At 34.1% G+C, this 16,569-nt stretch overlaps 1 protein-coding gene across 4 annotated transcripts in view; it reads right to left on the bottom strand.

Moving 5' to 3' along the window:
• The window catches only part of EIF2A (eukaryotic translation initiation factor 2A), a 31,195-nt gene that overhangs the window by 2,326 nt on the left and 12,300 nt on the right, over nt 1–16,569 (bottom strand). For 2 of the 4 annotated variants that reach the window (XM_040480477.1, XM_040480478.1), the window contains exons 3-12: nt 15,106–15,180; nt 11,877–11,995; nt 10,776–10,875; nt 10,335–10,417; nt 8,691–8,764; nt 8,410–8,554; nt 8,100–8,216; nt 5,402–5,973; nt 1,917–2,030; nt 524–652 (exon numbers count right to left, since the gene is read on the bottom strand). In XM_040480477.1, the coding sequence (XP_040336411.1) occupies nt 524–652; nt 1,917–2,030; nt 5,402–5,973; nt 8,100–8,216; nt 8,410–8,554; nt 8,691–8,764; nt 10,335–10,417; nt 10,776–10,875; nt 11,877–11,995; nt 15,106–15,180 (1,528 nt within the window). Of the gene's footprint in view, nt 1–523; nt 653–1,916; nt 2,031–5,401; nt 5,974–8,099; nt 8,217–8,409; nt 8,555–8,690; nt 8,765–10,334; nt 10,418–10,775; nt 10,876–11,876; nt 11,996–15,105; nt 15,187–16,569 lie in introns of those variants that run through there. The other 2 variants (XM_040480480.1, XM_040480479.1) reach the window with 2 other exon arrangements.

The raw sequence follows: 16,569 nt of genomic DNA, 5'->3' as shown, positions 1-16,569 counted from the left end.
TACACATACATGTATTCGTAGGTAAATATATCACTAACTTCACTGTTTTCTCTAGCACTCCACTGTACCTAGACAATGTCTGTGGCTTTAAGAGACCCTTCATAATGCAGCCTGGGCAGGCTCCAGAAACCCGATTTTATACCAGGGCCATCACCACAAACTGGCTGCAATTTGGCAAATTAATAAACTTCTTTTTGTCTCCGTTTCTTCACCTTTAAAACTGGGATAAACAGCTGTTCCCACTGATCTCGTAAATGTCTAATGAAATACTGAGTATAAAACAGTTCAGCATATTTCTGTACAAATGGACCTTTTTTACTGCTCCAAAAATCAATAATAAAAAGACTTACAGCCTTTAGACATTTATGAATAGAACTAAAACCAGTGCCATTCCTAAATTATAGTATTTCATAGTGAGAAAGCAATAATCAGAGCTGCTTCTAACTTCTTAGATGCCTATCTTTATATATTTCTCATGTATGTCTTTTAATAAACACATCTGCTTTTTACTTAAGTCTCTTACTTTCTTTAGGTTCTTGATTTTTTTGTCTACTTCAGGGTCTCCAGAGGTTGACTGCGAGATAGTATTTCGTGGTGTGCTCTGTGGGGCAGGAGTAGGTGCCAAATCGGGACTCTTTTCATTCCTTGCTTCCTGCAGGAAATATTTTCAAAAAATCAATTTTCTAAAATCAAAACATTAAAGTATGTCAACCAACAGAGCCTTGATATATAAAATGCTAAAGCCAAAATGTGATTTTATCTTTTATACTACATTTTATGTCATTGATCTGAATTGAAGGTCTCATGAAATATGCCACATTGTCCCATAACAGAAAGATACAATGCAGCTTAAAAAAAAAAAATCACAGTATAAGGAAGACACCCAGAAGGTTTTTACTGTGTAATTGTCATAGAGACTACTTTGCTAGATCTAAAATTTAAAGTAGCATAATAATTTGAGACCCATGTTGAGCACTGTTAGTGCAGAGCCTACCTGGAATTTTCTCTCTCCCTCTTTCTTGGCTCCTCCCTCCCCCCTGCCCCGCTCCCATGCTCATGAGCATGCACACTCGGTCCCTCTTTCTCTCTCTCTCAAAATAAATACACTTAAATAAAAAGTTATATTTAAAAAAAAAGATATTTCTGGAGATGAAGTATATTAACTACAGAAGAGCACACTGATTTTTTTTGAAGCTCAGATTTCAGCAGACTATGGCTGCATAATGCAATTCTATACCTTAAAATAGTCATTGCCTGTCAAAACACGTAAGCAACCTAGAGCTGACAAAATTCAAGCATTGCCAGCAAGACCGCATTGTCCGAATCTCAAAACTATGATCTCCATGACTTCACGAACAGATACTCCTAGCTTAGCTGATCTCACCATCACTATAAGACACACACAATCATAATCTGTCCATTATTACACTGCTGTGTTTTTTCAACTATAAAATCATATAACAATCCACCGTTTTGGGTACTTCTGGTGTTGACATTCCCAGCTGAATAATTTCCTATAGTAATGTAATACTGAGAAACAAAGTGGCTTTAGTATCGTGTCATTTCTGATCTCTCTTAACAAACGTATGCTTTCAGGGAGCAAACTGCACCACTTCACACAGGCTCCACCAAAAGGGTCTACGACAAGTAACGTTACTACACAATCCTATCAGGGTTTCAGGTTTTAAGATCAGGTCGTTTCCTCGCTTCCTCATTTTATTTTATGGAACTATTCAGAAATTCACAGGCAAACACAAAAAGAAAGACATTCTGGCTATTTATATCTAACTCCAACTACATTTTATAATGGAATAGTCAAGTCTTGAGGACTAGAATCTTTAAACTTTGAGGCTTAAACTAAGCTAATTTAACTGGTTTTGTTTGTTTTGTTTTGAAAAGATTAGTGCCCCAAATACCTGTTTTGCAGCTTTCTTAGCCTCATGCTTCCTTTGATTTTTCAGGGCTGTTTTTGATAATGGCTTATCATTTCCTGCTTGTGGTTTCATATTCTGAGGTGGTTCCTCCTCATGCTGTGGAAAATGTAAAATAAATGACTGTGAAATGCAGTCCATGTTTTTAAAAACAGGTATCACAAATCATATAATTTTGCTAGTGTGGAATAAACTTATTAAATTTGTTTTACAATCACTGGCAAAGAATATTTCAAAATTCTTATTAGTAACAGGCACACTCCAACTGTCAGGATGGATTTAATAAGGATCTTCCTATTAACTGATATATGGTGTCTTTCATTTATACAAGATCTGGCAAAATTGACTTCAGTTTTGCTTCAACAATGGAACTTTTCTTAGTACCACTATGACACATGATTCTTCTGAAAGTAGATACTAACGGTAGCTCCTTCCGGAGTCTTTTTGGATCGGACTACTGCCAACAGAAACCTAGTTGCCTCATTTGTTTTCTCTGCACAAAGAATTACTTGCTATATCTTTATATGCAAAATCAGAGATTAGAAGATTAAAAATAAAAGCAAATTGAAAAACGAAAACAGACTAGAAGAAAACAAGAGGGGTGACTAACCGCATACTTATAAATCCAGTATTAACATAATGAAGAGGCATACAAAAAACTCAATGACCTGTCAGACTATACAACAAAAACACATCATCATTTCCATCATGAGATATTTATATAGCCATCCATCAACTATATTCTACAACAGAAAGAGGGTGAATTAAGGAGTGGATCAAGGAGGTTCTAATATAAAACACAGTGACTATGGTTGATAATTGAAATTTGTGGAAACTCAAATGTTCCCACCACACACACACACACCCCACAGTGAGGTGAGAGATTCATTAATTAACTAGATGGGAGGAATCCTCTCACAATGAATACATCTAACAAATCACCATGACAGACACTTTAAATATCTTACTATTTCACATGTCAGTTAATTTCAATAAAAGAATACACACATACAGGTTTACGTTATCTCCGGAGCTGCTTCAGGCAACATACAGGATACATGACAGTACTACAACTTCTTATCAGGTTCATCTACTCAGTGATTTCCCTCTAAACTGCCGTTATCTTAGTGGTAACTGTCTCTTGGACTCTTATCATTCTCAGCACATCAAAAGAACCAGATCTCCATGAAGGTTCTTAAGGACTAGCTCTCAGATCCATGTTGTACTTAAAAGTGCTATAAGGAAATGGGCAGGGTCAAACGTTTAAGATGACGGAGGAATAAATAAGAAATCATACCGTGACTTCATCTTAGCTGCATGAACCGTAACAGGTCATCAAAGTTGTGTGTGCATACATGTTCTACCTGAAGCAACTGAATATATGAGAACCCACAATTGTAGAACAGATTTGATGGCACGTCTCTTTCACTTTCTTATCCACACAGCATACAATGTTAGTTGAGACATGGCTTTATTTGCCGAACATTTGTTTTACACATCAAAATTCTCTCAATAGTGGGCTCTCCTATAGTACTTTGCTTGGGATAAAAAAGTTTCTATTCATGAGAACTCCAGGGAAATGACAAAGCAATTACAAATGATATAAGAAAGGATAAGTTACAAGGCTATTCCACAAGGCTCTTATCCACAAAGGATAAGTTACAAGGCTCTTCTACGTTATGAACATAACGTAGCCATCGACAGGCTTTCATTTTAGACAAAAAGAAAAAAATATCCACACACCTACTACGGATCATGAGCTTTTCTGGCTTTAGTACCGTGCCTATCGCATACAATTTCATCCATATTAATATATCTTTTTGATCTATGTCAATTATAATGGGACTGTTTTAATGAACACATTACAACACTGAAGGGTGATTTTGGAAGCCAAGAAATACTTAAGTATAATTTATAGGTGAGTTTTTATTTATAAAAAAAGTTTTTTCTTCAGAGAGAGAATCTCATCATTTTTTTCCCCTTGTGATACATAACCATCCTCCTTTGTGAAGTTATTTACTAGAATGTCTTTGTTTCTACTAATTTCTTAGCAGTATTTTTTTTTTTTTTTTTGCCATTTAGCTCATTTCTAGAATTTGATACAAACAAAAAATTCTCATTAGCCTGTGGTTCCTCCATTTAAAATCATTTGATAAAATCACATAATCGCCATGTTACGTACAAAAGCAAAAATTTAGTGGAAATCTTAAATGGTGAAACAATTTTGGTTTTAAATGTTCTTACTAAGTTTTATCACTATTTTCAAAGTATATCTTTCTCTTCCTCCCCCTATCAAAACAAATGAGTTTTATGGATCAGAGAATAAAAATATACAGCGATTCGGAATTTAGCCCTCTTGTGCTTACAGATATTTAGAAAGCCAGATATGTTGAGGTCACTTCTGTTTTTATCTTAGGTAAGGAAAATTTCAATATAGAGGGAAGACAATCCAAAGTCTACTATATCCTTCTGTTTTAATCTATATACAAATATCATAAATGGGCTTAATTTGTTCATAAGTTTTTATGTTTTTAGTAAGTGATACAACAGAAATGTTTAAACAAAACATTTCAATGAAGTCATTACAGACCACTGCTAGATTTTGTGGAGGAGGAAGGGTTCCTCTGTTTTTGTTTTTGAGAGGGTTAGGAGTGGTACAAGGGAGGCATAGGAATATTTATCCTTTGAACAAGTGTTGACTTCCCTGAGTAGCTAATAATTAAGTGACTGAATATCCTCATTTACTTGAACCAGTTTACACCTACTGTATGGCCACCTTTATAACACCAATAATATTGTTGTTCATTCTTATAGAACAACTTTATTTCTTAACATCATCACAGAGACTCAGATCACTAATAAATGTTTCCCCTGAGCTCTGAAATGCTCACATTTTAAAGATCAGAATGTGACCAATGCTCTAGTCATAACTTTACAATACAGATGGGAAATGACAGCCTAAGGAAAATAAACATGTTTTGTTTGACCAACAGTGTTTTAAAAATCGAGCAATTTTACATAAGCATCCAGACTGGCTTTGTCTTGAAAAATCATTTTGGCAAACTGGGCCTAAATCTCCTATGGAAACAATCAGCTACTGCTGTGCGGTTGCTATGGCCTTTAAAGAGGGCATGATCTCTTCCTTCCCCCATTCTCTCCCAGTCACCAAAGCCTTACATTACCAGCCTAGCCTGACAGGCATGTGAATTCGAGCCCATGATGTCTACAAAGGCAGCATGTCATACTCCATTATCTTTCTCACAAATGTAAAATGTGAACTGTTTTAAATGGACTACTCTGTTAACAATGTCAGCTGTTCCCCGTCTTCAGTGGTAGGTCCTCCATGATTTCTAGAGTTTATATTCTAATCAGGTGCTAAGTAACACAAGAACATACATGAGAAAAAGGTCTCGAGAATTCCACACACTAAAAAACCTTTTCCTACCAAAGTAGTAAAAAACTTTACTTACTAGTTTGGAATTGGTGATTGGTTTATTTCTTAAAGCTGGAGGTCTATAAGCTGTTGCAACTTTAGGTTCTTCACTGGGTACGTCACTTGGAACTGCTTGGTAAGTTATCGTTTTTGCTGGAAATATTCCATCCAAAAATGGCTGCCAAGAAACCTGCCATAATTCTGCATTTGATGGCACATCATGCTTGTGCAAGACAGAGCCAGTATAATGCCAAATCTTGTACCCATTATTGACACGTAACCTGGGAGCACATGTGGCTGTTAAAATATGCTCACCATCAGGGCACCAAGCAAAATATGTAGAATCAGAGGCCACTGGTTTAGAAATAAGTTTGTAGTTTTTAACATCCCACACTTCCATTTGTCCCCTCAGATTTCCAAACCCAGCTAGTACTAATATATGTCCATGCGGGCTATAGTAGGCTGCATTACGAGGACCAGTTCCGAAGTCAAAAACAGGATCACATTTCAAGTTGAAAATTGTCGCTTTGGCAGGCATAAAACCATAAACAGCACAAAACTCAGTAGAACTAGAATTCCAAACGACATCATAAATGGGGCCATTTTTTGCTAGAAAAAGAATATAAAACCGAAATTAGCAATAAAGAATAACATGAGTACAATATTTATTAGTGAATTACAATTGTATAATACTCATAAACATGTCAAACAGTAAAAAAAAAAAAATCCAACAATTTCAAGATACATTACAATTAAAATATTTTTATATGATATACTATGGATATTGATGTATAACCATAAATTTATTTAAGAACCTCTAGGGAATCTAAATTTCGTTTAAACATTTTGGCAATGTAGGCTCAAAGACACACGTTATTATTACTATTACCAAACTAGTTTTCACTGGAAGAGGTAATGTGGGCACACAGGAATAAAAATACACATTATATAAAATGATACACCACACAATAAGTTCCCCCACACAAAGGCAACCCTCTATTCCCTGTATATACTTTCAGAATAGTTTTGTTGAAATTAAGCATCTCTCTTAACCATACACACACACACACACACACACACACACACACACACACACACACAGTTCTTTGTTGTAACAGTTAGTATTCTATCTTGGAGATGTTTCCATATAAGCACACTAAGATCTGCCTCACTCTTTTCCAATGGTACTGTATTCCTATATATTCTCAACTGTGAGTGTACACAAACACATCTATAGGAGTGAAACTGGCTGCTCAAAGGTACATACATTTAGTTGATAATGTGCTACCAGACTGCCCTTCAGAGAAGCTGTACCATTTTATATTATCAACAGGTTTTTTTTGAAGTTTATTTACTTATTTTTTTAGTAATCTCTACACCCAATGTGGGGCTCAAACTCACAACCCCAAGAACAACAGTCACATGCTCCTCTGCCTGAGTTAGCCAGGAGCCTCAACAGTGTGTGAGAGTACAGATTTTCTCCTCATTCTCATTCACACTGTGTAGTTTCATACTTTTATCTTTGTCAAGCTGCTGAGACAAAAATTGTTGTCTTGCCTTCCTTTCTGTTCTTTTATTATAAACTGAGCACATTTTAATATACAATCTTATTTCTGGTTCTGTGGACTATTTTTTACTGTCCCATGCCTATTTTTCTCCCCAATTATTGGCCTTTTATTGATTTGTTATAGCAACAAAATTCACCTTTCTCATACTCATCCCTTTTCCATCTAAATAAATTTTCCCCAATCTTTTGTTTGGCTTATTTTATGGAATTTTCTTCCTCCGATGTAAAACTCTGTATTTTATATATTCAAATTAATCACTTTTCCTTTATTAGTTCTGCCTTGTTAGAAAATCTTTTTTCACTTTTTTAAGATTAGAAAAAAATCAACTTTAGAACCAGTTTAGCTAGTTTATAAAAACCTACCGGCATTTTAATTTTTAGGTTAATTTGGAGAAATGACATCTTTATAAAATTCTCCTTATAAAGGTCACATTTTGTCCCTTAGAAGTTTTAAAGTTTTCTTCCTATTAGTCCTATAGATTTCTTGCCTTTTGTTGTTATGCATTTCCTTCTATTATGTTTTTTAAGTGGCTATTTATACTGTGACTTCATCTATACATACAGAGATGATTCTGTTTTTCCTCCTTCAAAAGTGTACATTTATTCTTTTGATATGTTACACTGACAAGGTCTTTCAGGATGTTAAATTATAGCGGAAAGAGGACATCCTTGTTTCCTTTCTGACTTCAGAGGGAATACATACTTTTTGTAAGGAAGTTTATCCTACTCCTACATGTTCAATTCAAAATGAAAAACCAGGGAGTTGCCAGAGTTTTAAAACTGTCTTATTCTACAGTTAATTTAGCTCATCAAAACAAAAGATAAAATGGTGACATTCCTCACACTCAGTTCTGAAGGAGTGCTACACTCACAAGACCAACTCCCTGTCATTATAAGTTAAATAAGTCCCCAAAGAGCTACTGCAATGAAATTAACCTCACTCAGCAAGTTCCCCACTAAAGTGCTGGCATAACTAAATTAATTGGATTCTGTCAAAATAATGTATGTCTGGGGATGACTTTAAGTTTATTAATCAAGAGGAATTTTACCTGAAAGGTTATTAAAATATGTGAGTTTTATCACTTGAACAAGAATTTAGATTGCATCATCTTTATGGCCCAGTATTTTTTCCATTGTTTTAGCATAAGAAGACTATGGGAATACTCACGTAGCTGCACGACAGCGCTTTCTCCGTTCACTGCAATGTAGTGCAGCGTTTGTTCCCCGTAGTAGGACGCCCCTGTCTTGTCAACGTCTGTACTAGCTATTACTAACACAGCAGTAGCTAGAACAGAAAAAACTTTCATTAGATTTAAAACACAATTTAACCTGATGCTGATAAGAAAAATTTTTTAAATTTAACACAGCACATGTAAATTTTCATTAAATAAGCATTGATATTCTTTTTTTCTATATACATATAGGAATATAAGCCTCAATGAATACTTGATAAATGAGATAAAATGTATTTATCATACCTTTTTTATTCCATAGCATTGTAACTTTATCAGCTTTAAAGAAACTTTTATTAGCTAAGGCTGCATGAGGTCCATCAAAATTGGGGTACTGATATAATCTAACAAATGAAGGTGCACCCTTACTTCCTGGAACATAGACAGCCACCTGAAATACACATACATCATCGTCACTTAATTTTCTGAGGCATATAAACTAAGATGGACATGTTTTTATAGTCACTAAGCACTAGGAAAAGGTTTAATTTCCTAAAATTCCATATGAACAAAGACATAGAAATTACCTTGTATGGTTGGGGTCCAGGTGATAACACAAAATCATTAATTTTTTGCAAATGCAATTTGTTTGCAATTGTGTCTAAAAAAAACAAAAAGCAAATGGTGTTGGAAGAATGAAACTAATAGGAACATGATAAATTCTGAATGTATTATAAACGATTAATGTAATGATATAGTAATACTGCTCATTGTAGTCTCATGAGTAGACTCATGTGGAGGGGGAACAACACAGACCTACATTTTAATTTCTACCCAGTCATTTAGTAGCTGGGTGACCTTGGGCAAGTAATGAGATTATACATCTAATCCCACTGATTGATTATAAGAACACAGTGCTCTTTCTTATATAAATGGTGCCACTAGGTAATCAAATAGTAGATGGGGGAATTTCTCTTTATAGAAGTAGTATAGCTTATAAATGAGAGGGTAGGGAGGAGGAAAATCACCAAAGTGCAACCAGTCATGAAATAACAGATCAGCTAATCCTACAAAATTACAGACAAGAAGACACTATGTGCTTCTTGATAAAAGAACTGAACACTGCTTGTGAGTCAGACTTGTCCTCATCTCCCCAAAAGACAGAATCTGAAGCTGACCAGTTCTAGATGCAAATAGCTATTTAGGGGACAGATGAACATGTTAAACTATAGGACAAGATACAATAGCAAAATTCATCTATGAGAAAATATATGACAAGTAACCTTGTTTCTTAAATAATAAATCTCAAGGTGGGGGTAGAAGAGATGGATAGGGAGCCTATAGCTTAAAAGAAACTTAAAAGAGGGGTGCCTGGGTAGCTCAGTTGGTTAAGCATCCAACTCTTGATTTCAGCTCAGATCATGAGCTCACAATTCATGAGTTCGAGCCCTGCATCAGGCTCGGCACTGACAGTGCAGCGCCTGCTTGGAATTATCTCTTCCTCTCTCTCAAAAATAAGTAAATAAACTTAAAAAAAAAAAAAAGAAAAAGAAAAAGAAAGAAACCTAAGATTCTCTCTCTCCCTCTCCTCTACCTCTCCCCTGCTCACACACACTCTCTCCCTCTAAATAAATAAATAAATAAATAAGCTTTAAATAAACCAATAACAAAAAATTAAAACATTTGCAATTATCAGAAATTCGAACACTGACCAGATACTTTATATCTGTGATAATGGTATTGTGGCTATTAAACAATTAAAAAGCCCTAGTCTTCAGAGATACATACTGAGATGTACAGGTAAAATTATATGATGCCTAGGATTTGCTTTAGCACAGTAAGAGAGATGTTAGGTGGAGAGATGTGTGGATGAGGTAGGATTGGCAATGGGCTGAAAGTTACTGGGACTAGGTGTCTACTTTTATGCTTGAAATTCCACACAATAAGACATTTAAAAAATTTGTATCAAAGAATTTCAATAGTAACTAAACTCCGAAAGAGGTATGCAAATGCTTTAATAGCAATTATTAAATAAAAACTTATTATAAAAACAAATCTTTGTTAGAATTTCTTCAGTATTTAGATTTACAAGTTATTCAAATGAATTAATAAAACAGCAATTATTAACATATTAACAGTATTTAGGAAAACCCTATGATGCCATATAAGGCAACAAAACTGTATATACATTTATAGTAAGTGATAAATTGATTTCATAAATCTTTCCATACTAAAATTGTTGTTTTCAAAGAAGTGAACTTCATTGTTAACATTTCGGGCACAGATAGTTTCATCTTCTGACCATGATGGACACCTACGTTGAAAGAATATGAAAAAAATTTAGACACGTGTAACCTCACATGTTAACCTGTTAAAGTTTGTGATACGCTTACTATTTAAGAAAAATACTTATAAATATGATGTCAAGTCAGTTCCTAATAGTTTTAGTTAAGCATTTGTAAAAGAAAGGTATTGTTCGTTTTCATCCAAATATTAAACAAAAGAAAGATCAAGTTTTTACCCTATTACATTCCCACATATTCCAGATCCTTAAAGATCTAGATTTTAGTCTAACAAGTTATTTTCTAAACTAGTACCTGAGAAAACAATATTATACAATGAAGATATTTAAACATTTTGTAAATAATTAGCATTTTAAAGCATTTATTTACCAATTTTGCATTTTTTTCTGAATGAAAGACTTCAAACATGTACCAGTTTTCACATCGTAAAGTTGTAGGTTGGGTACCCCAGCTGTGCCATCTTTAGAAGCTAAAAGAAACACAGATGTCTTTGCAATAATTGTCTCCTAACATTAGTAAAAAGAATTTATTCTTAAAACAACTTTGAACAAGATTATAAAGATCAAGTAAAAGAGTTGCTTTAAATCAACTTTCCCTTTTGGGTTTAATCTCTATTCCTAAAGCCATGCCAAAGTTCAGCATTTCTGAAATGAGTTGATTACTATAGATTTTAAGAGTACTTAAAAGATTTGTTTATTAAGCGTGACATGTTAAATGGATTAAATTATCTTATTATGAAATCAATCGTGTGTCTCTATTTCACACACACACAAAGTTACACAAACTATTCATGAGTCTCAATTTCCCATTTATTTACTTGGAAAAAGAAGATTCATTCAAGTCTGCCTCTTGGAAGAAGCAAGCTAGAAGGTTTATAACCAAACAACGAACTATTATCATATATTTAACTCAACAATGCCCACACTATTAAAACATTTTTTTAAAAGCCCCTATACCCCGAGTGTTTTCTTATTCATCTATGAAGTGCAGCTGTATAAAATGTTCATACAACATACCATCATATCGTTAAATGTGTTAAAAAAAAAATGGCACACCATCTTCCTATTCTTTGTCATATCTTACACATTTCTTACATGTTGCGTCTATTGAACTTCCTCTTTGATTTACAATAATTATTTAAAATGTTTTCCATTTAAAGGCCATTATTATTCTTAATTTTTGAGATCTTCTCCATAAGTAACCACTGATGATTCACTTTCTAAAATTCCCCTTGAGCTTTTTCTTTTCCTCTATCTCACGATAAACCTTTTCATTAACTTACTGTACCTTGAAATTACTTAAAGTACATTGTATTGGGGGAATACAAGATTCGTTGTTGAGTAAAGATTTTCACAAACACTACTTACTATCTAAAGATTAATTGCTTTCTTAAAAGGTTGTAAACTGTCTCTTTTTCCCCCCTGAATTGAACTGATCTTGTCAATATTCTTACAATTGGAAAATACTTACTAGTGTAAGGCTGCCACGTTGCCAGGACAGTGTTTTTTGGCGAGAACTCAAGGCAAACCGCCTTTGGGAGGTCGAAGGAGTGCCGTAGTCCCTTGTTAGTGACATTGATAATATTTATTCTGGTTTCAAAAGAAATTACTTCAGCAATGAAATACTGTTTTAAAATAGCCAGCACTATCCAAAACATTCATACCTCTTTTCAAATACAGATCACTGTAAAGTGGTTGTTTTCATAAAAATCAATTTTCAGGTAAGTTCTAGAAAACATCCAATAAACACCTTAACAACAACAACAAAAACCAAGTGTATGTTTTGCCAAAAGGCCCCTATGTAAGGCTGGTACTGGGGAATACAGAATTAGCAGAAGGATATAACACATGATTCTACTTTTAGCTGAAAAGAAAACAACAGGTCTTTAAGTGGACACAGAGCTAACCTACATATAAGCTGAGGTGTATTAGACTAAAGCAAAATAGAAGTGCTAGGCCAAAAGTATATTTTTCAATTTGACTAAATGGAAGCTGTAGCAGTTGTGAGATCAATAAGGACGCTTTCGATGTCTATCAAAATATCAGAAGCCATCTTCAAAAGATAAAGGTAAAACTATGAATCATCATAATACGATAATGATGAAAATTACAGCAATTGTATAATAAAAGCAGTTTCCATTTTTTGGATGCTTTCTATGAACCATGTTTTGCTCTGACCACTTTATGTACATTTTCTCATTTAATCCTCACAAGAGATTTGTAAAATAGGTATTATCATCTCCATTTTACAAATGTTAAAAGTGAAGCTTAGAAAAAGTAAATGATTTATGATTTGTCCAAGATCATACGACTGATAAATGCCAGAGCCAAGTTCTAAAGTTTCCCAAGTTCTAAAACCAGTTTTGCCTGACTTGTCTTATGTACTCTTTGGGGGGAAAAATATATTCCATCTTATTTTAGAAATTGCTAAAAAAAAAAAAAATTGCTTAAAGTTACTTTGTTCTATTCAAGTTTGGGACACTGGTTTAGGATAAGCAGAAATTGCTAAGAGTGAACGATTACTGCATATTGTTTAAACACAACACACACACACACACACACACACACACAAATATACAAGATTCTTTAAAACTTACTGTAAATTACGTATTTTAGAATTACATGAAACTTTCTTTTTTTTGGTTTTTGATAGCCTTTAAGAGTTATTCTTAGTTAAAAATAAAGAGTATTTATTTTAACTAAAACCTCACATATTTAAAGAAAAATCCGTTATAGTTTTTGATTAATTAACTATGACCTCAGCAAAGCCATAATCAATACACTACATCTGTTTCTCTTGACCTCAGGAACATTGTATGTTGTTGTGGCCATAGCAGTTTAAGGAAATAAATGCTAGAACCAGGTATAGAAAATATCTATTAAAAAGATGGACACAACAAATGGGCATAACAAAGGGTTCAGGGGCACCTGGGTGGGGCTCAGTCGGTTAACTGTCAGACTCGATTTTGGCTCAGGTCATGATCTCACAGTTCATAAGATCAGGTGTGCTATCAGCACAGAGCCCCATTGGGATTCTCATTCTCTCTCTCTCTGCCTCCGCCCAGCTTTCATGAAATCTCTTCTTTCTCTCTCAAAAAATACAAGCTTAAAAAAACAAAATAAGGTTCAGAGTTGAATCCAATAGAAAGCCAAGTAAGGATACGAAGTATAAAAAATAATAACTGTGAAGGTGAAAACAGGCTTATTCAACAAACTCTAAGCTAGCAAAATAAGGGATACTTCAAAAAGATAATAGACAAGAAGTATGGTATGTCCCATTAAATAGTGAATTTCTATGAGCTCATTACTCATAGTATAAATTACAAGATAAATTTTAAAAAATAAAAGTCAAATACCCACAATCAGTTACACCAAAAATAAAAAAATTTGAGAGTATGTTCTTTGAGACTGAGATTAAGACTGTCTGTTAACATTGTGGATAAGGACCCAATACGATTATATTCCTAATAATTTATGAGTAGTAGTATGCTTATTGGATTCAAAAACTTAAAAAAAAGAAGTCAAAAACTGATTAACATAAAATTACAAAAGCTAATTCTGCCAGGTACTTACAGTCATAAAAAGCGAATCATCTAATTCCGCACAATCTTTTTGGCATTAATTTAAAAAAAATCACGTGTTTAATCCCATCTGACCTGACAGTTGAAAGACTTCAGCTTATATTACCACTGTGTAAAAACCAACATTTAAAATGTACTTTTTGGGGGCACCTGGGTGGCTCAGTCAGTTAAGCGACCGACTTCGGCTCAGGTCATGATCTCGCGGTCCGTGAGTTCGAGCCCCACGTCGGGCTCTGTGCTGACAGCTCAGAGCCTGGAGCCTGTTTCAGATTCTGTGTTTCCCTCTCTCTGACCCTCCCCTGTTCATGCTCTGTCTCTCCCTGTCTCAAAATTAAATAAAACGTTAAAAAAAAAATTTAAAAATAAAATGTACTTTTTGTATTAATGTATGCATTTTTCCCTTTTAAAAAACCTAACATATTACATCTGATAAGAAACAACAAAAATAACTTTAAACCAAATTACAAATATTCAGGCATTTTCCTGGTTCTTTGCCTGAAATGTTGTAGTGCCTACAGAAAAATTAAAAATGCATGGTTTTCTTAATACAATTATGAGTACTTAATCAAAATACTTATTTTTTTTGCAAAACCAATTTTGTGATCTGATTATTTTATGTAATATAGACTATCCTAGACATACTTTTGAATAATTTATAAAATATTTAAATAATACTTTTATATACAATAAAACTCACAGTAATAAGCAAGCAGTTGCTACTAATTTAATACCAAAGATATAATAAAGTATCTAAATCTAAGGTAAACAAGCAAAGAGAGTTATTCTCTAAGTGTTAGCACAGAACTTAAGAAATCCTAACTGATAACTTAGAGCACTATGTAAAAAAACCTTTCAGCTTCTCTAGCATTAAATTAATTGCCCCTTACCACACATTACTTTTTAATTCTAAGAAACTAGATAAGTCAAGTCATGGCATATAAACAGAAGCTAACAACTTTGGAGGTGTTCTATGGAACCTGCATTTCAGACAATACCTAACTACATCGTGACATTAAAAGATGGACTTTATTAATGACACCCAAACATGTGTTATTCAAATAATGCCAGTTACGTTTAAACTGATGACACATAAAATATGTTATATAAATAAACACTAACTTTTCTCCGTTGCCCCAGGCAAACAAGGTGCCATCCTTACTAAAGGTATAGACTTTGCAATTTTTCCCAGATTCCCTGAAAATGACAAAAAAACAGTTTAATAAGCATGAATACTTTTAAAAAAATATGATTAAAAATTTACAATCTTATCACTAATTTAATGATTATGAGCTTACATAAATTTAAGAAAGTAATTCCATAATGCTTTAGTCTACCAAAATACCTTATCTCTTAAAACGCAGTACCAACAACCACTACAAAGTAAGGTGGAAATCGATGTTACAACAACAGATCAATCTTAAGGAGAAAACAGAGCCCTTTTAGGTGAATAACTGGTTTGTGTGAAAAACCCAAAAATGCAGGTGAACATGGAAGTTACGAGCTATCAACCGTGATCTTGAGGGCTGACGTATTTCAATATAGAGACTTTGTGAAGAATGTCCCAGACCACCTGCATAACAAAACAAGTGTGGCTACAATATCCTGAAGTAGACAAGAAGTGTCCTGGATTTGAAGGAAAAAGATCTTCCATCGATTTCTGATGTGCAGAGACAGAAAGTATAACAACGGTAAGAGGATCTTCACATTAAATAAGTGTGGATGCAGGATTCTCTACAAAAACAGACCTGGGGAAATCAGAGTTCTTGGCAATATTGGCCAATATTCTATCCAGTGGTCAGTACTCTAAGTACTGTATCTCTCAAGATACAGGAGAAGGCTACTACGAGTACATCTCGCAGTGACAATCAACACCCAAACAGAAATGTGTATGTGGGAACATGTAAATGTCCGTAAGTGTAGTCACATAAAACCAGAACTTCATAGCTAATGAACATCTGGATTATTATGTAACAAGCACTGAGAACTGACCAGTACGTCCCCCTTAAACTGGATACTATCTTTACATTAATTCATCCGAAGATGACCTTTGTGTTTCTGCATCACATAATAATGGTACCTTGTACTCAGCTTGTAGTTACTGAAATATCCTTTTTTGCCCTCTTTTCACATAAACAACTAGACCAAGATGTCCCCCATCCTACACTTGTACCGCAACTTATTTCTGAACCTAAGGGCAGAATGTGCAGTTATCCTTATTAATTCCACCCAGGCTTTGGCCTATTAATTAGTTCAGCCTACTGAGATCTATTTACATCTTCATTTTCTCTTACAAAACATTAGTCATTTCTTACAGACTTATGTAATGTATAAATTATAAAACTTCATTCTTAGCTATCCTCTAAATTCATGGTAAGAATGTTGAATGAGCTTTGGACAAGATCATATGGCTCACCAATATAGTCCTTCCCTCAAACTAAAATCAATTCATTAATCAGCTGACTTTACCACCATGCCACTTCGTCTCACATAAATAATAACAATAATCCTTACTATCATTTAATACCCAATCCTTGGATATCTAGGTTTTGAAAAGCTCCTCAGGTCATCCTAATGTGTGGCCAA

This window comes from Herpailurus yagouaroundi, unplaced genomic scaffold (assembly GCF_014898765.1).
Source record: "Herpailurus yagouaroundi ecotype Mexico unplaced genomic scaffold, PumYag 159, whole genome shotgun sequence".
NCBI classification, from domain to species: Eukaryota; Metazoa; Chordata; class Mammalia; order Carnivora; family Felidae; genus Herpailurus; species Herpailurus yagouaroundi.
This window is presented reverse-complemented; position numbering and strand designations above follow the sequence as displayed.